This window comes from Poecilia latipinna, unplaced genomic scaffold, assembly GCF_001443285.1.
Source record: "Poecilia latipinna isolate Pla-1442-1.1 unplaced genomic scaffold, P_latipinna-1.0 Scaffold685, whole genome shotgun sequence".
Classification (NCBI taxonomy): Eukaryota; Metazoa; Chordata; class Actinopteri; order Cyprinodontiformes; family Poeciliidae; genus Poecilia; species Poecilia latipinna.
The window spans coordinates 325,172-345,679 of record NW_015113301.1 but is presented as its reverse complement, the minus strand read 5'-3'; the positions used below and the strand labels follow the sequence as shown (position 1 = coordinate 345,679).

Sequence of the window (20,508 nt, the reverse complement as noted above, 5' to 3'; positions counted from 1 at the left end):
TCTGCAGCGGCAGAGAGGCGAACCGACCGAACCACCGGGGGTCTTCACCGAGCCAAGGAACCGGGCAACATGGCGGGGCCCCGTTAAAACCGGACCCAGATTTATCCTCTTTGTTCTACCCCGACGCCTCGCTGTCTTTACGCGCCTCTGCTGAGGAGGGGCCGCCGAGGAGAAGGAGAAGGAGAAGCGCTCCCCCCCCACCGCCTCCGAGCCGAGCCAGGAGGAGGCAGGAGCGGCTGAGGAGGTAGCTGATACCGCCGGAGAGCTGTTTTCTTCGGTACCAGCCGAATGGCGGACCGTGAGGCGTCGCCGATACCGTTGGAGATCCGAGCCCGGCTGGCCGAGCTGGAGCTGGAGCTGTCAGAGGGTAAGGAATTAATTAGAAAATGGGGGGAGAGAAAAAGAGCGCAAACCTCCCCCTCCTCCTTCCTCCTTCTCTCCCTCCTCTTCATCCTCATCACCTTATCTCATCTCCATCCTCACCGGTTGTTCACTACTAACGGAATCCGGCCGTTCATTCCTGCGGCCCCCTCCTCTTTCTCCTCCTCCTCTTCCTCCCGCTCCTCCCATCCAGATGTTTGTCAGCCGGAGGAGCCGGCCTGGGCAGCTCCGTGCTGCCCGGGGAGGGTGAGGGCAGAGCGGGATCCGGCTGCGGAGTTCGCCCGCTGCTCTTTGTCTCAGCCGCGGTGCCGCTGTTAGGAAAACACCGCGTTGTTCTGCCGGTTCCGATCCCAAAACAGAGCCGTGCTGTGACCTTGAGATGTTGACACAAACAGCGTGGCCTCCCTGACTGACTGTGTGTGTGTGTGTGTGTGTGTGTGTGTGTGTGTGTGTGTGTGTGTGTGTGTGTGTGTGTGTGGTCGGGTTTAATAATAGCTTTGCGGTGCGATGCTGCGTGACACCGCAGCACACAGAGGCTCCCCGGCTCCGGGGGCCCCATCCTCTACCTGTGCGTGTTTTTGTGGGCCTGCGGAGCGGAGGATGAGGAGCAGGATGCTCCTTTTCTCCCTGGATTGTGAGTTTAACCCACATCTGAGCTCAGTTTTTTTTCCTGACCGGCTTATATAATGGGAATCACATATTTTATTCATATTGGCTCAGGAAGGCCTGTGAAATTGACATTTCTCACCTAAAATTCTTTTATTTTGGAGAAACATCCCTGACAGCAAACTGCAGCTAAATCTGCAGCTGTTTTGCTAAAAGACCAAACAATCTTTCCAGTATGTTTATTGCAAACTCTGGGATGAATGCTGAATTATTTATCATGTAAAGGTTGACACACAATCAGGACTCATCTTCTTTTGAGATCTCCTGAGGGGAAGTGGACCTCCAGAACCAGCTCGGTCCAGACATGTTTTTTCTGCTGCTGATCTCTGAGGCAGACTGAGCAATCGGTCACCAAATGAGATCGAGCTGTTTTAATGGAGGCCAGCGATTCAGAGGATTAACCAGAAGGCTGTGACTTTTTAAAAAATAATAAATGGCTTTCTTTTAAAACTGCCTGTGCAGCCTGCAGGTTGCTCCTGATGTAAATAGGGTTGTTGTTGTTTGGTTTTTCATAAAATTACCTTCTTTTTCCATGTTGAGTTCAATGAGCAGATATTTTTAAGCTCAGTTAAATGGAATATTTTGTATTTTTTCTGACTAAATATCTACAAAAACAAAGTTCAGTAATAGATATTATAGTTACTAGTAAATAAAAAAGCTAAGTAGAGCTATTTTTGAGCTTTTATAGTTTAACAAAACCAAGAAAAAAGTGGAGATGCACCAATTTGTGATTATTGGTGAAACAAAATGATTCAACTGTTTTTAGTATCTTACATTAGCAAAAGAAGTGTGTTACAAATAGGAATGTTTCAAAAGCAGTGCTTCTCTTAGTGGGACTATAATTGCTGTGACACACAGTCACAGCAATAGACTAGCCAAAAACGTTAATACATAACTCTTCTCTCACTTTTATCATTATCAGAATACTAATACAAAATATCGAGATAAAGTCCTTATCGCCCACCTATAAAGCCGTCGTATTATTTAATGATAATAATGTAAAGTTAAGAAGCGGTAACGCCTAGCTTATCTCTGAAGTTTCTAAAAGGCCAACAGTTCCAAATCAAGTAAATCAGGAGCGGAGGTGATGCCACACTGTGTGAGAGAGCAGTCGCTGTAAAACATTTCACTTTTTAAACTGTCTCTGATCACATCAACCTTGTATTCTTGACTTGGTTGACTCACCTGTATAAAAAACTCCCAGAATTCCTCTGTTTTACTGCCATCAGGAAGACGTTTAGCGAGTTTCCCTGCAGGTTTCTGTGAACTTGTGGGAACTTTAGTCAGACTGAGCCGAGCAGATCTGAGTGGTGGTCTGGTTCTTCTTTTCCTGGTGTTGATTTAATAACTGTGTTGCAGTGATGCAGGAACAAACCGGTCTAGTTTTACCAGCCCATGTTTACGTTATGAGTTATCAGTTTTGATTCTTTGAAAATGAGATCTAGATCTCAACGGGGTTTATCTGGTTAAATAAAGGAAATAATAATAATAAAAAAATCCTAAAGGAAATCCAGAGCAGTGATCTGATTGTTAATCAATGCGACCAATTAAAGCCGTCAGACAGACTCTGAAAAGCAGCGATCGTTCTGTCAGACTGTATTTGTCTTTGGTTCAGGGTGGATAATATTAGCACCACACAGGAATGTGTGGATTGTAATATTTCAGATGCCGTTGCTCTGCGCCCTGCGCAGCGTTTTCAGGCTCGCCCAGATGAACGGATTCCTGCGGCCCAGTTGGTCCTGACCTCATTTAGACAACAGTAGCTCAGCTGCTACAGAAAATACTCCAATCATTTGTTGTGTTTGAAGACTTTTGTTGATATTTTTGGGTTGAATCTTTGTATTTTCTTACAATTATTCCCTCTGGTTTTAGACGCTCTGCAGCCGGAAGAAATTTTGCTTTTACTCTTTTACAACTGGAAGGAGCAGATTAGTATCTAAAAACTTCAAATAAAACCTAAACTACAACTTCAAATCTCAGACGTTGAAAAGGAGCAGAGAGAGAAGGAGGAAGTTCAAACCGTCTCTTCCCCTACTCCAACATCAAGATGTGGCAGCTAGCATGTCAAGACAGTTGTACAGTCTTCAGTCAGAGGCCTCTTGAGATTTGTTGCCACACTGACTGCTACTGGAGAACCTTCCTCCCAACAGCTGTTTTTCCTAATTTAAAAATAGATTAATCAATTTTATTGTCAAATTTTCTAAAAATTTTTAGAATGGATTTTTTATATCACCAATGCTCTCCTTGAGTTTTCGTAGTTCAGAGTGATGTAAGCGAACCTAGGGCAGCCATCTTGTTTGAAAAGCATTTTTTACAGCTTGTCAACTCGCTGAAGGAATGGTTGAAACAAAAGCCATTTTTTAAAGATATTTTTTCTCATTTGGACTTTTTTCAAGGAACAAAGAATGACAGATTTGTTTGTAAGCCGTATCGCTCAGCCCTTATTTGAAATGCCCATAGAGGTAAAGTTTGTCTTTGCTTATGAAGCTAAAGGAAAAGGAGGCAAATAAAACTGATTAGTCTGTTTAACACACAGCAGAATCACCTCATCTCATCTGTAGGTCATGGAAAATATTTAACATTTCGTCACAGTACGACCACAAACCTCGGCGTGTTATTGGGAATTTGTACGATTGATACGACTGAAGTAAAAAGACTCTGAAAGGGAATCTGAAAACTGCCGGTACACATGCGGATTAGCATGGCAACTTGAATGCAGCTTTATTGGGTTTAAAACAGGAAACCTCCAGATCAGCTGCCTGGATGCAGGTTTTTGATAAATTTTAGTGTTTTATCTAATAAAATCCAGCCTGTAGAAGACGAGAGCTGCAGATCGGTGCAGTTGTCTGTCAGATTTGATGGGTTGAGCTGCAGCGTTTGACTCCAGCCTGGCAGATAATCGGCGCTCCACCTGTTTATTAGATAAACTGAGCAATCAGCCGACTCTCCGCCGCTGAATCACATCTCCTCCAGCGCCTTTCTGTGACCTCCAGCCATTAAAAGTCGCTGTTCTTCAGTGTCTCAGCATTTCGCTGCTGCTGCATTACACATCAGACCAAACTGGGTGATCTCTGATATGTCCTACACACCTTGAAGTATCCATTCCAGTTTTATGTGATGAAGCTCAAAGACCTTCCGGAAGGTTTTTTTCTTATTTGTCCCATAAAAACCTGCAGCTCTCCAGGGAAAACCAACTCAGACCAGACAGGACAAGAAAAAAATAATCTAATATTTAATCAGTAAAGTGTGAACTGGATATTTATGAGCAGTCTGTTGTTGATTCTGGTGTTTCACCTCTGACCTTCTGCAGTGCTGCAGATTGAGAGTTTTCCTTGTTAGCGTTGCAACCCTGCTTTGCTCCGCATGCGACGGCAGCGATGCCATCATGTGGCCTGCAGCGGTGCGTTTCAGGTCAGCTCTGTTTCTGTGGAGCTGAGATCATTTATGGCGTCTTTTATAATCCCTGATTACTTCCTGTGTGTCGTGGTTCTGTCAGCCGGCTGCTGGGTTTGGGCACGGAAGCAAATTGAACCAAAATAAACAACTTTTACAATAATTTTACAGCTGTTTGAAACAGTTAGACTTTTTTAAGTTCGTCTGAAAAAAGAGTGGAGATTGAACTTTAAAAAATTGTCTTAATTATTGTTTACAAGTAATTAAATGATTAACTTGCCAACTTAATAAATTAACTCTAATTTGATTACTTGTGACTAATTAATGCAATATTTTTAAGTTGGATCACCTGTTCCCTTTTTTCAGTGGACCTGATCAAAGTTGATGCAGTTCAACTTTGCACTTTCTGGGTGGCGACTCATTTTTTATCCACTTGAAGTAACAAATATTCTCAATTTAGATAAAAAAAAAACAAAAAACGGAAGAACTTTGACAAAATGAAATATTCAGTCTCTGCTGACTGACAGCGGAGGCTGAACGTTCCTCCGTTAGCGGACAGCGGAGGCTGAACGTTCCTCCGTTAGCGGACAGGAGAGGCTGAACGTTCCTCCTTTAGCAGTTAGCGGGAAGTGGAGGCTGAACGTTCCTCCGTTAGCGGTTAGCGGGAAGTGGAGGCTGAACGTTCCTCCGTTAGCGGACAGTGGAGGAAACCGCGGCGTGTTTCCAGGTCTGAAGGCGATCTGGTGACAGCTGGCTGACTGATGCGTCGGTGTGTTTTCAGAATGGAGACGCTGTCAGCGCGTGGCTGCGCCGCCTGGTTACACTGACGTCCGTCTCTGTCGCCTCGCTCCACACAAACACACGGTGGGCTGTGTAACTTCACTGCTCATGATTCTGCTGACGGTCCTCCGTCAGAAGGTCCAGAACCGTGACAAGCCTGACCGCTCTGCTGAGATTTAACGACTTTAGAGCGGCGTTGCTTTTCTTACGTCCAGTTTGTGCAGCGTCACTTCACCAGACCTCACAGCCTCACTCAGCAGAAACAAAGTCTGGCAGGACATGTTTCTTCCTTTCAGCTTTTAAAGACGGACACATCCTCACCTCGGTTCAGATTTACAGAGTCTAAATCCTCAATATGTCCATCGTCATCAAACCCTGATCATCCAAAAGATAATCAAGAGTTTCCTGATTGGCCATATTTTTTTGTTTTTCTTTAAGTTCTAATATTAAAATTCTGATTTTGGTGATTTTTTTTTTTTTTTTTTTTAAAATAATACATTCAAGCTAATTTATGCTGACTTTGATTTAATGAAACAACACAAACAGTCTCAGGTTTTTAAAGGAAAAGTCTCAGTCACGTCCTGACAGATAAAAAGTCCAAGTAGTAAAACTCTGAATTACCATGGCGACATTTTGTTTTTATCGTTTCAACTGGCAGCTGAATAACTGTGCCTTTATTTTTTGGTCTAGTTTGGATATTGTGGTACCGGTACATTTTCATGTATTGTTCAGTCAGTCAAAGTATTTAGACTCTAAGTCAAATCTGAAGCTTTATTTTTTCCATCTTCTGTGCAATTTGATCTGGAATATCAAAATTGAGTCTCCATCTCCATTTAAAACCCTAAATGATCGCCGTGACATCATTTTTTTTTATCGTTTTAACTACTAGATAACTGGTTTTATATTTCTGCCCAAGAAGAACCAATTAATTCAGTGAATATGATCAAAACTTGAGTTTGAGGATATAAATGTTTGTGTTGCTGTGAGAGCCGCAGCGTTTCTTCCTGGTTTAATTGGGTCAGAGTGAAAAACGTGAGAGGAGCAGAGAGGCGTCACTCCTGCTGAAACATCCATCTCTGTTTGGTACAAAGAGCAGCTTATGAGCTTTATTCAGTCCTGATCAGCTGATTGTTTATGATTATGATGAGATATTTGAATCAGAAATCAGCAGAGCTTGTGATTAAATGAAACCGTTTATTACTGAGATTAAAAAGGAAGCAGAACTGAAAACAAGAAGAACAAATTGATTTCTGGAGGCTCTTCAGGATCATCAGGATGTTTACTGGTACATTTCTGCCTCTAATTCTCTGTTTAATTATTAACTTTGACCTTCCCCGAGGCTTGTCAGGCCTGCAGAGCTTTAGATGTTCTGGATTCTTCTGTGACTTCCTGAAAAATGGTTGATGTGCTGTTGAAGTAATTTTGCTCTGTGGAACTGGGTTAACTGGGTTAACTGGGATAGTAATACTGACTAACTGGAAATTATTCGGCTAATTAGTTGTGTCAGTTTTTTGTGCTGCTGGTCATTCTGGGTCTGGTTCTGTAGAACTGGGCAGCCGGGCCGCCTGCAGCCCAACACTCAGCACCAGGCGCTGACCAAGCCGCCACTGGTTGACCTTACAGGACGACCTTGACCCAGTGCTCCAACTGGGCGCCCTGCTTCCTGTTCAGCGTTTGTTTATGGGCCGCCGGCTCGGCCAGGCCCAGATGGGCCCAGATGGGTCCAGATGGGCCGCAGAACTAAAGGACGCTGCACATGTGAGCGGGACTGCCGAGGGTCTGCTGAGTGTGGCACATGCAGCTGCTCAGAGGAGGCTGGGTGAGCCGGTCGCCATGGAGACGCACTGACAACTCGTTTAATTTTATCAAATATATCAAAGTTTCACATCTGGATGCTGCAGCTGCTTCTGCTTCCATGCTGTTCTTATGGAATATATTCTACAGAACAAAACATTCTACGGAGGATCACCATCCTGCCAATTCTATAAAATAGATTTTAGTCTGCCTAATTATTTATAAAATTATATTTTCAATAGTTCTTTGATGTTTTTTTATTCAAGCTCAAGCATGGCAGCTAAGCTAACCCAACATGTAGTTCTCACGTGATGTCACACTTCCAGGAGCTTTGTAGCTGGCAGCCATCTTGGTAGGTATCTGCAGCTTACTGTCTTGACATGACAAAAATAAACAAGCCACAAGCTTAGAACTGGCTCTCACCTGGTTCCTGTCTAACTTATAAACAATAAAGGTACGTTACAGTTATTAAGTCTTATTTTTTTCCTTAAACTTCCTTTTTGTTGGTCTGGAAGTCAATAATCGATGCTTTACGCTGTGTCTGCCTACTAAGATGGCGGTTCAGTGGCGTGGATCACTTCAGGTTCAGACTTGTGTAATTTTAAGTTATAGAATTTGATGCATAAACCTAGTTTAATTTAAATATAAACTGATGGAATTTAAACAGTTTATAGAGTAGTTTTAAATAAATGTTTTGTTTACTCTTTTCCTCTTATCAGCCTCATCATTCAGACAGATTTTCTAGACCGTTTCTGAATTACAAATGAATCGAATCGTGATCTTATAAATCAGAGTTGAATTAAATCTCTAGACACTGAAAGATTCGTATCTCTGATATTCCATCATCTAAGCGAATCTGCTTATGAATCTCCAAACATTTGGATTTTTCTCTCCTCCCAGCTCGGCCTCAGAAACATTTGGTCCTGGTTGCTGCTGTGGACAGAAGTCGGAGGCTGGCTGAATAAGTCGCTCCATATGACCAGACATGTGTTGCCTGTTTTCAGTACGTGACATTTTCAGCACACTCTGCTCCGACGCTGTGTATAATGAGCCATTTATTTTTACATTGGATGATAAATGTCAAGTTCCTGAGAATCACAGAGCAGCTCCAGCATGTATTAGAGCTCCAGAAAACCGAACAAACGGGGCTCAAGGAGGAGAAAACCAGAGTTGAAATGAGGCTTTGGAGAAAAATCAAGTGGTCAGCTCTGTTTTCCTTCTGATAGCACTCAGCCATCTTTCTGGAAACAAACCATCCAGAATGTTAAACCTCCTGATTTCCAATTCTTTGCTCTGTTTTCCTATTATCTGTCACACTTTGTCAGCCTTCTTGCTGCGCCGCTGCCACCAATGATGAACCAAAGCTACATTAAGATTTGGACTGGACAGTTACACAGGCATTTGGGGTTTGAGTGGAAAACACACAATATTTAGAGTTTCTTAAATATTTATTTACATGTAGAATATGTCGATTTGCAGTTTTCCCCTCAGTTTCAGCTGTCGTAACTCATAACATCCAGGAGGATCTCCAGTAGCAGACAGTACTGCAGCAAATCTGAAGAAACTTCTGACTGAAGACTTGCTGTTTGCTAACAGCTCAATAGCAGAGACAGTACTTCACAGTAACATAAACATTTTTTAGAGATTATTTTGTGTTTAAGCGTCATTTACTATAACAGGATTTTTTTAGATTATTTCAGTGTAATGAATATGTATTATTTCTAACAATGACTTACTGATCTGCTTAATTGCATTAAATGTTGCTTATTTTTATATGGTTAACAAAGTTTACAAGATTGGAGGATTTTTCGTCAGTGTTTTGTTCTCAGACCAGTCAGCTGTTAAAATGTGAGACATTTCAAAACAATTACAATTAGTTACGTTTACCTGCTGCAGAAGGTAGACTATCACACGTAACTAAAAACTATTTTAGTAATCGATTAATCTGATTAATCATTTCAGCTCTAATCACAGGACATGATTAATAACAGTGATAAATGATCATATAGTGAATATAATGGTGAATTTAAACTGGTTTTTAGTTAATTTGTGTAGTTTTTACCTTCTCAGTGTGGCGCTGGAAAAGTTTGAAAACCTTGAAAATGCTTGAAAAGTTCTTGAATTTTATGAACCATGAAAAATAAAGTCTGGATGTGTAAAAATCTTCCTCCTGGTTTTCACCTTCACCTCTGAATTTAAAAGGATTGAGCAGCTTTAGGAAGTGGCTTCAAACAGGCTGAGAGCGAGTTCAGGATCAGAAGGGTGCCTGTCCCTTTAAGATAGAGCTGAGCAGAAAATCAGGCCTGACGGGTTTGCTGCAGAGGAACATCACACACAGGTGTGTGTTTCGCCCAACAGAACAACGTGTTCAGAGAGCAGCAGACCTTTCCACCGCTCAGCCGCAGAAAAACTTCAGTCTGTAGCTGCTGCCATCCGTCCTCCGCGCTGCGCTGTGTCATTAAAATCACTGAGCAGGAGGAGGAATTAATTAGCCTGCAACAACACACACACACACACACACACACACACACACACACACACACACACACACACAGCCCAGATCCAGACATATTCATCCACCTTGGCAGGTACCGTTTGAGCACCTCTCTCATCTGATGCTCCAAATCCAAGATGGCCATCTCAGGCCTTCTCCAAGAGAACCGTTGCTAGGCAACACCCTCCCAGCTCTGCTGTGCTGCGAGTGGAAGATGGCGTCTCCCCACGGACCTCGGGTGTGTTTGTAAGAGAGTAAAAAAGAGAAGAACAGAGAATGTTGTTCCACTGCGGCTGATCAGAGAGGAGACGAAGAAGAAGAAGCTGGAGGCCTCCGTCGGTTTTTACAGCACACAGACGAAGCTTACCGGCACCAATCAGCAGATTGGACCCAGATGTTCTGGCCGTTCTCCACCATCAGATTATCAACTCTTTATTTCCCCCTCTCTCTCCATTTGACTTAAATCAATCCATTTGATTTGATTCTGGGTGATTTAAAAACAGGCTTGTTTTCTCTGCGCTCTCTGTCGTCTGTGATTCAGCTGCAGACCGACACCTTTCAGTCATCACAGCCCTGCAGCGAATCCGCTTTATTTTCCCGTCATTCGTGTTTCTGCTCACACATTTCCTCCCTGCACTCCAGAGACTCCCCACAGCTCAGCATATGTTATCCATGGAGTCAGCAGAGACGCTGCTCCGGTAGAAACCTGCTTTACCACGTCTGAGACGAATCCTGAAGATTCGTCTCACATTTGGTTCGCTGAAGAGTTTACGGTGCCTGCAGAAGAAGTCCGAGACATCACACCTCCCACACCGTGCTCAACAGATTGTGTGATGATCATTTCAGGGTACATTGACATCAGCCCTGTTTAGTCTAGTCCGTTTGAAGGTCCGGTTTGTTTGTAATCAAACTCTGATGAGGAACTAAAAAATGAACTCTGGTCCTTTAAAACCTCAGTCTGGGTTCATTTGAAGTGAACTCTGGTGTGGTTTGAATGCATATACAAACACCAAGCAGACTGGAGACTAATCCAAAAGCAGGACGTGGACTTCAAAGCAGGGCATTCTGGGTAAACAACCAAAACAAACACACTAGTCTAGCGAGAAATGGCTCGTGGTCTTAACCAAAAACAAAAGAGAATTCCTCCAACCGATAAAATCTGACACCACTCCATTTTTATTTACATTTGGTGAAGAAGGAAGTTGCTCTCAGTGTCTTCTCCAGAGTTTTTTGTGTCATTTCCTTCAGTGGTTCTTGGTGCAGCGCCCCCACAGGCCAGGAGGGGAACAGGTTGCTCAAATGGTTTGGTTTGTTTCATTCAGTGCAGTGAGAAAGAGAACCGCAGCAGCTGGAAATGTAACAAATGTTGTGACTTTGATCGTCAGGCTGTCAGGTGTTAAAACCCTTAGTTAAACATCCAAAGTGGTAGTTTTTCCTCCTATAAACCCTTCCAAACAAGCCATACATGTTCATTCTTCTTCCCCTCTCGTGTCAGAACGTTTAACCTGCTAACTGCAGAGTCCAGAATGGAGCTCGTGAGTTTTTTAGTTAACTCTCTCAGCCTTGCATGGGCTGATCATGGTGGACTTCCTGGGAAGATTTACAGCTGCAGAATGATGTCAAATAGTTTGGAAATGTGTTTAATCTACATTCCAAAATCAATGTCAAGCAGCAGTTTCTTCTCTTAAGCTCACTGCTGTTGTCTTTCGGGTTTGGCATTGTATTCTGCAGGCCAGCAAACTGGAAGAAAAGCAGCTTTATGGACACTGATGATCCGCAGCACCTGGTCGCTGCTTTCCCTAATAAATTCTGCATCTTTGCTTACAATTTAGGTCAGCAGGGTCTCTGGAAATCTTTAAAAAAGTTGATCTTGAATTTGTTAATCACACATCTTAAATTTTGTCGTGGCAGAACTATTTCATCTTGCATTCTGCTATAGTTTTTTTTCACAGGACAGGTTAAACTTTGACTGATCCGCTGACATCTTCATTGTGTTTGTGACTCAAGGCCATTGATGCTACTGCTAACTAGCTGCTAATATACTTTTGCTTGCTAGCTTTGTCGCGTCACCAGTCTTTCCTAGTCTTACCAGGTCTTATATTTTCTTCACAATAGTCTTGAAAAGGTTGTAAAAAGTTGAGTTGGTGAAAAATGTGCAAACCCTGTTCAGGTTATAATAATGTATTTTTATTATTTGCTGAATCATCTGTAGGAGGGAGAGCTTTCTTTTCCTCGACTGTAAACTCTTTAGTATGAAGAAGCTGTTATTGTCTGGTTGTGTTCAGACTTACACAGGCCTCCATTAGTCTTGCTGTCTGCAGAAAGATCCGACCCAGCAGTGATTTATTCTTGTTTTCTTTGTTCACCTGAACCCAGACGGATTGTCCTCCAGAACCCGTCCCAGCCTAGCAGCTGACATGTTCCTTCATTACTGGTTTGTTTGGGTCGGGTTCCACATAAATCATCCTGCTGTAGGAAACACCCACTGCAGCTCTGGAGCGGGGCTGAAAATACTCCACACAGATGCTCCTTCTGCTCGGTTTAGCAACATTTGCTGAAGCTGTTTATCTTGTTTAATTTTAGAAAACTGTGTGTCAAAACACAAGATGTTAAAAAGTTGAGGAGAATGAATGACCGCCTGCATTTCGGGACTCACTCACTTAGCGACTGGAAAACATCCGTCGTTTTACTGCAAGTACAAATTATTCCCCATTTTCTCCTGCTATTGGGAAAACTGTAAAGCATGAAGTTACACATCTTCTGTTTAATCTCTCTGACCTTCCGAAGAATAATCAATAATCAGCAACTGGAGAGGCAGTTTAACATTTAATTGGGACAAACCAGAAAGTATCAGCAGATATTAGTGGTGCTGTGCAGGCTATAGGGTGTGACTGATAGCTGGTGATTGTGTTGGTTTGGTGGAAGGTTGCCATGGCAGTGGAGACCCCCCTCAGGGACTGTAATGAACCCCCCACCTCCTCCTATCACCCACCGACCTCTGTGTCTGTCCACTGTCATGGCCGCCTTCGGTTTGATGACACGGCCGCTGATGCTGTCGCCTCTTCGGCTGCAGAACGCCGTTTAGCTCATGTAGCTTCTTGGGTTTCCTCGCTAAGACTGATGGGGGAAACTTCTGCTCTGTGAGGTCCAGTTAATCCTGGACCGAGTCAGTCACACGTCTCCACAGTCCGCTGGAGGAAATCCTGCCAGCCATCACCCTAATCTCTAGCTTTCTCCAGGTTCTCTAATCAAGTCCTGATTCTGACTGAGAGGCTCTGAAATGTTAATATGACGTCCAGTCAGAAGAAAGATGTTGGAAAAATGAATATGGCTTTAAACCACAAACGTGGAAAAGCAGCATTCAGCTTCTACGCACCACAAATCTGGAACAAGCTACCAGAAAACTGCAAAACAGCTGAAACGCTGAGTGCCTTTAAATCTAGACTGAAAACTCACCTGGGTAGAGCTGCTTTTGAAAAAATGAACGACGGCACTGGACTAAATGTTTCGATTGTTTGAAATGCCTTGTTGCTGAAATGTGCTACACAAATAAAATTTTGTTAGATTTTATTTTATTTTATCTCCCAGAAGCAGGAATAACTTCAGGCTCAGCTATGCTGCATGTTATGCACTTTATGCACAAGACATTATGCACAGTCCTATAAATATGAAAATACATTTGTTCAAATAAACATAAAGTAAAATACTGATGTTAACTGATGTTTAAAGCCAACATGATTGATGATGTTGATAAATAACAGCAGCTCTACACAAAACGTGTTTCTTTTTTGGAAAATAAAATATGCTTTATTTATGGATTATTGCTCCTTTGGTAAACAACATATTTAATATTTAATATTTGATGAAGAGAAGAGCTAAAAAAAGTCTGTTAGTTACAACTAATATTTTATTTTATTCTCTGTTTTTCCCAGAATCATAAAAATGGTCATCAAATCTGAAATTAGGACTCAAATTTGAGAGAAAGTGGAGCTTTTGGTGGAGCTGTTGCCTTGCAGAAAGGAGATCCTGGGTTTGACTCCTGTTTCGCTTCTTCACTTCCATTTTTCTGAGTATGTTTATGTGTTTGCTCTCATGTATGGATCCATCCTGGGTTCTGTTTGTGGAGCACTTTGTTACTCTGTGTCTCAGAAGGCCGGACATAAATGAATTTGTTGGTTGGTTATGATGTCAACATCAGATGAAATCACGCTTCATGTGTCCTGGTTGATTTGCTCCAAATCAGTCGATGGAAACACGCAGATCATTATTATTTTTTATTTTTTTTGTGACATTTTTAAAGTTCACTCAAAATTCACATGACAGTTGGGTGGAAACATAGCTCACCACTTCACTTTGATTTTGGTCCGTTCTTGAATTTTGCTGCTAGATTCAGAAGTGATGTGTTGGTTTCTGGGATATTTTGTCCTACTTCATGTCGTCAGACAGGCTCTATTTAAGTGGTTTGTTTATTCTTTGCACGAAGCAGGAATCAGTTGTGGTTGTTTCTAGTGAAACTGGACCGAAACCATGTGATTAGTCACATTTAATTCATGATTAAGTTGAGGGGGGAACCATATTTCCACATTTATAAATAATTTGAAGACTATTTGTTTTTACTCAGGTTATCTTTGTTTGAATGTTAAATTTGTTTATTTCAGATAAGAGGATGTTGATCTGGTTATGATTTATGTCTTGTTTTTCCATTCTTCATTTGCATTATCATCCATCGCTTCATCTCATCTTCTTTTCTTTATGTTCACATTTTTCTCTTTGATTAACAGTCAGATAAAGACATTGAAGATTGGGAGAGACAGAAAAGGCTGCGGTGATTTTCCTAAAACAAAAAGATGAGCAACCAAAACGTATCTGATGTCAGCAGCAGCGTCCGTCGCAGCCTGCACTGCCTCTCTCACTCTCTGTCTATCTATCTGTTCACAGGGGACATCACTCAGAAGGGTTATGAGAAGAAGAGGTCCAAGCTGATCAGGGCATATGCTGGAGGTAATTTAGCAACCTCTGACCCCCTCCACACACCCGCTCCGCCCACTCAGCTCAAATATTCCCATAGCGCTGCTGGAGTATCGACCCGCTATCAGGAGGAGTACAGTAGTCTGAACACTGTACTCTATTGATGGAGTCTTCGGCCGCCATTAGTGGATGTAGGTTAGGACTCCCTGGAGCTCAGCTCGGGCCTGCTCCTCTGAATCAGTCGCTGATCAGGCTGCAGTCGCTCCCTGCCACTAACACACACACATCACACACACCGGGGTAAGCTTTGGGTCCAGGGATGCTGAGAGATGTTCTGTATCAGAGCAGAGATGCAACAACTGCATGTTTCTGGTTTTATGTTGGTTATTTTGGGTTATGAAGTCAGAAAAATGCCATTTTTCTGCCGTTTCAAATCACCTCCATGTTTCTTTTTTTCCTTTTTTGCGCTCTTTTCTGTTGCTTTCATGTGCATATACATGTTGTTCCTGTAAAAACCCGTCCGTGTGTCCACAAACTTTTCTGCCTGCTTCTGTAGGTATGGAGGGGCCCATGTCTCATCGGGCCCCGCTCGGCCCCCCGGCCGCCGCCCGCTTCCACCGACGGAGAACGTCCGGAACCAGAGACGAGCGCTACCGATCAGGTACGGGGAGCCCGCCTGATCCACGCTTCGCCTCAGAGAAACACCAGCTGCACCGTTTTATTGTGGTTTTCACAAACTGAGCAACACCTCAGAAATCCTTCACACTCTGTCTGCAGTCAGACGTCTCTGGGTTTCCCCAGAAATCCTGCTAAACCCGCTGGAAGAGGCGCTGAGGCGGGCCACGGGCGGAGTGTTTGTGTTAAAATTTTTTAAAACTTTACAGAAAATATTTGTTATAGAAAGAACGTTTGGATATACTTAGACACCAACCATCTTAAGAAAATGCTAACAGAGAAAAATACAATTAAAATAAATAATAATTGCACTAATCAGTCAGTGGATCTCAAAGCAAGTTTAACTAAATATTCTTTGGGTAAAAAACAAAAGGTTTTGTTATGTTAAGATTTCATGTTTTTTTTTAGAAATTCTAACATTTTGTTTAGTGTAGTTTAGTGCAGGATTATGATTAGCTGGTTGGGACTTTTCCAAGTGAATATCAAGGTTTCCCCCAGAAAACTTGCTAAGCCCGGTGCTTGGGTTGCGAGGGCAGTCATTTATCCAGCAGCCCGTCGTGTTTTTGAGTTAAAAATGTTTTAAGTTGACAGGAAATTTGAAAAATTCACTTAGTAATTAGGTAATATTGAAAGATTGTAAGATTAATACCTGAACACCAACTGTAAAGTCGTACAAGATGCAAATATTTTAAAAAGACTTAAATAAATAAGCAATGCTTAGCCTGGACCCGCCAGGCTTATAATACACTGGAGGAAATCCTGAACGCAGTATTTACAAGGAATACTCTAGAACCTGGGAGATGATGTGGTTCCTGATAATAACCTGCTGATTTTCCATAAGAGAAATCAAACCACTGTTTTTAACTGTAGTGGATGGAAGAAGTAAAAAGTCCCCAAAAATAAGCAGACTGCAACACCATGTGGAGACAAAAAATTCAAAGACCTTCAGGAAGAAAACTGTAGCAGTTTATGAGTCTGGTTAAGATTTTATAAACACCACAACTTAAAACCTGCCGTTCTACTGAAGGGAAAATAGTCAACAAGTTAAAGAAAGTCAAACCACTGCCTGCATGCTTGGGTTAGGCCATCTGAACAAGTTCACCCTGAGAGAAGCCTGAAAGATGCTACAGGAAGTCTCATTAGCAGAATGTAGAAAAAGTTTTGTATATTTTTGTAATAGAAACGAAGCTTCTGTAACGGACATGTCAAAATGAAAACGTCACATCAGAAGACTTGTTATCTTACTCTTGTTTAGTGTTTCTGAACACAAACAAACACAAAACCTGTTGAAAATTAGCTCAGAGTTGGTAGCTTGAAAATGACAAACAGGCTAATGGTCGTCCAGTGTGTCTGTAGACGTGTGACTTCCTGTCTCTGTTCCTCAGACGTCCACACGGAGGCGGTCCAGGCCGTGTTGGCGCGACATGTAGAGAGGAAGATGGCGGTGCCCATGCCTTCCAAACGGCGCTCCCTGGTGGTCCAGACCTCCATGGACGCTTACACGCCTCCAGGTGACAACGCACAAACAAAACCTGCTTCCCTACACCAGATCACCTGCCAGGCAGACTCAGGGTTTTTCTCTGATCTACCTCACAGAGATGCTAACGTTAGCTGTGACGCTAGCGGCTCACATTGATTGAGTTGCGTCTCCTGACTCCACCAGAGAAGCAGCTCTGTGCTCAGACAGGATTCTCTGGTTTCTCAGACGGCTCTGACAGAGGAACGCTCATCCCACCCAAACTGCAACCAGGCACATTCTCTGTGGCGTGTTAAACCCACGGAGGGATTTACAGAAAACCGGCTGCAGGAAGCTGTTAAAGCTGAACCCCGTCACCTTCTGCAGCATTTCTGCTGAGAGACGGTCCAGAAAACGGACAGCGCAGCTGACCTTTACCTCACACAGCAGCTCATTAGATCATCCATAACCACAGTTGATGGAATAATTTTGGTGTTAACTGAGTCTTAATGAAGGAAATATAATAAGTTTGTTCCTTTGTAATTTGGTCCTTAACCTTTGAGCACCTGGCTAAATGGAGCTGACGTGTCCCTGAACGCATCATGTCGTGTTTTTCCACCGTTCTGACAACACTTCGTTAACTGTCTGCACACAGCGGCTCACCGGCCTTATCGGCTGCTCTCACAATTATCTGCTGTTCAGAGGAGGAAATTCAGCCGCTTGAAGCATGTTGGACCCAAATTGGTTCTTGTGGCTGTTTCACTGACAAGCCACAAGATCCGATTCACTAATTACTGACATTTGGTGTCTCTGAACTTCTGAGCTTTTTGCCTCAGTCACTGAAAGGTCACAGTACTGCAGCAGCGAATTTATCCTATTGGAAATCTTTTTCTTTCTGGACGTTTGCATTAATAATCTCCATAGTTTAGATAGTTATGAGTTAATTTCTTGTTTGGAAGCTCAAATGTTTTGTTTTCTGGCCCTAAACTGGTTGGTGTGGAGAGATGTGAATTTTAATCAAACCAAAAATCGAATTCTGGTCCGCCTACAAACCTCTGTCTGTTTGGTTGAAGTGAACTCTGGTGCGGTTTGAAGGCTTATATGAACAAAAGGCAGAGTGGCGACCGCTCCAAAAGCAGGAAGCAAACGACAGCGCACAGCATTCTGTAGTGATGGGTCAACGCATGCGTCAAGCCCTCAGACCAAACCCCATGTCGGTGCGCGTATTGGTTTCAGTAAGTCACGTGACCGATACAGGAACTGTTTCGAAATGACATTAACACGCCAGACTGTGTTTATAAGGAAGCCAATCTGTCAAAAGCATTGGCCAAACGAATTCTTGATCTTTTACGGAACAGCGTCAGCTATGGAGCAGCTTCAGAGGAAAGGTTTCCGCAGTGTGGGACCATTTTGATCTTATATTGGAAAATAAATGTGTTTTCATTTTGTTGTTCATCTGGGCAATAATTAAAATATTTAACAGAACTGGAAGTGAAAATATGATGAGGGCCAGACTTAGTTGAGCCTTTTGGGAGAAAACACTTAGAAAAGCAACTCAGGCTCACTGTAAGGTGGGAGATCTGTGATGCTGTGGGCCTGTCAATAAATCTACTCAAATTACAGGTTTGGATTTTTATTGCTGCTTTAATAAATGATTTTATTCTTGTACATATTTATCAGGGAAGTGAAGCATTAGGCCAGCAGGAACATTATGTTTCATTTCCTGGGAAATGCCATCAGGAATATTTAGTTTTTTCTCATGAAGTTCGGCAGGAATGGAGGGATTTTCACCTCCGTTTCTAACGCTTCATGGTCCCGCCTGCTCTGGAACATTCAGCCTGTCCTAAAACAAAAAGTCTCAGCTGCTTTGATCCAAGCACAAAAACGAAAATCCAAGAAAAAACAGAACCAGAGGAACCCAAAACAGCACGTAGCAGCAAATCAATACCAGATTGTTCTTCCTCCTCAGACACTCGGCTACAGCAGAACTAAACCCAAAAACATGTCAGATTTAACACCACATTTGAAAACAATCACCCATTCTTTGTAGCAATTTGTATTAATTAACTACAGTTTTAATGGGTGAAAATTTTTTATAGCTTTTTAAAAAAAATTTCTGTCCGGAACCTTTGTATTCACGTTTCTGGTACACCTGTTTATCTGATGCACAAGCAACATTCAAACAGCCGCAACGGACAACAGCATATATATATATATATATATGCTAAAAAATTATTTACTTATTGAATCATTTTGCAGCAAAAAGTGTTTTTGAATTTAAAATGTTGCTTTTTTGTTGCAATATTACTTTTCATTAAAATGTAATTAATTGCAGTTCTGCAGTTAATTCAACTGAAAATTTGAACTGAGTTCCATCTCTAGTTTTTAATTTCATTTTTAGATTCATAATAACTGGAATGTGATCCATGTGTTTGATGTATTTTTACATTGGCTTTTTTTATAATTGGTTGCTGTATTATTACATTAACAAATAAAAACACAGTATTTTTGTGTTTTTATGGTATTAAGCACTTTGATCTGGCTTGTTGCTATAAAAATAAAATTGACTGAGCAGGTGAAGGAGTTTTTCCTTCCTAATCTTTTCCTGTCATGTTGAATGTTTCTGTCTTTGGTATTTGTGTAAAGTAACATGTTCCCGTGACTCCAGGCCTGTCGCCGCTGTGCTCTGACTCGTCGTCGGGCTCGGAGGAGGAGGCGGGGCCGGGCGACGACATGACGGGCATGGAGCACTGGATGAGCCGGCCCTCCCAGCTCGGCCCCGCCCACCTGGGCTCCACCTCCTCGTCGTCCTCGTCCACGCAGAGCGGAGGCAGCGGGAACGCCGGGCGGCTGGCCGACTCGCTGGCGCACACGCACATCGCGCACCTGGCTCACCTGGGCCACCCTCACCTGGGCCAGCCGCACCACCAGCTGTCACAGTCGCATCATGGTGAGAACGTTGGCCTGTGACCGGCTGAAACGCCATGAAAGCCTAAAACTTAAACATATATGTGTAAAAAGCAGTATATTTCCAGCAAAATTAAACTCAGAAATTTTTAGATTAATCTCAGAAATTTTCTAGAAAAAACTTGGACATTTCTGAGTTTCAAAAATCTATATATATTGTTTTTACTTTTATCCAAGGTTTATCTTTTAAGTTTTTGGGTGGAAATGTACATCTTTTTTCTGTCTGCAACAGCCCTAATTCTCACAATCTTACTATTCAGTAAGATGGCAGATAAATTTATTTTATTTATTTTTTCATTAATCATCAACTCAAATTCTTTCTTTTTTTGGCTTTGTTTGGTTAAAACTCATTGAAAAAGCAAAAATTAAAACTGTTTTAATCAAAAGACATAAAATAAAATAAAGAAAATTTTGGATAATAATGAGTATTCGTTACGACAGTGTCTTTAGTCAGAGGCTTCTAGGGAACCGCTGTAATACAGACTGCTACAGGAGTTCCTTCCTGCCATCAGCTTCTAAAATAACCTTTTGAAGAACCTTCAGTAATGAGTTCCAACCTTTCATTTAGTCAATAAAGTATTTTAACCTGGATTTTAGGGTGACTAAGGCTCCGTGTCGCAGCATTTGTTCCTGTAGCGTCTCGTGTTCTGACCCGGTTCTGACACCGCGCTGTGTTTCTGCAGGAATCGGCCACCTGTCTCTGAAGAGGAAGGGCGCTCTGAGCGTGGCGGAGAACGGCGGCTCTCTGCGGCGGAGCTGTGAGTTTGGATCGGACATGCTGTGGCCGCCGCCTCTGGAGTCAGAGGGTAAGTCCAGACCGGGAACCGAGAGCCCAAATCCGGCTTATGGAATAATTCACACAAAAACAGATCCGAACTTCACAAAGATCAGACCTAAATTTAGTTTGTTTGGTAACTCTTTATTTGACGGGGTG

The 20,508-nt window shown here is 42.5% G+C and overlaps 1 protein-coding gene across 3 annotated transcripts in view; it reads left to right on the top strand.

Annotated features, from left to right (window-relative positions):
• Positions 1 to 269: 269 nt before the first annotated feature.
• The window catches only part of LOC106954860 (disco-interacting protein 2 homolog C-like), a 53,984-nt gene continuing 33,745 nt past the window's right edge, over positions 270 to 20,508 (top strand). Inside the window, exons 1-6 of one of the 3 annotated variants that reach the window (XM_015044663.1) lie at positions 270 to 367; positions 14,447 to 14,509; positions 15,012 to 15,137; positions 16,537 to 16,662; positions 19,276 to 19,557; positions 20,258 to 20,380. In XM_015044663.1, coding sequence (XP_014900149.1) covers positions 289 to 367; positions 14,447 to 14,509; positions 15,012 to 15,137; positions 16,537 to 16,662; positions 19,276 to 19,557; positions 20,258 to 20,380 — 799 coding nt within the window. In that variant the 5' untranslated portion in view covers positions 270 to 288. The remainder of the gene's footprint in view (positions 368 to 14,446; positions 14,510 to 15,011; positions 15,138 to 16,536; positions 16,663 to 19,275; positions 19,558 to 20,257; positions 20,381 to 20,508) is intronic. The other 2 variants (XM_015044664.1, XM_015044665.1) reach the window with 2 other exon arrangements.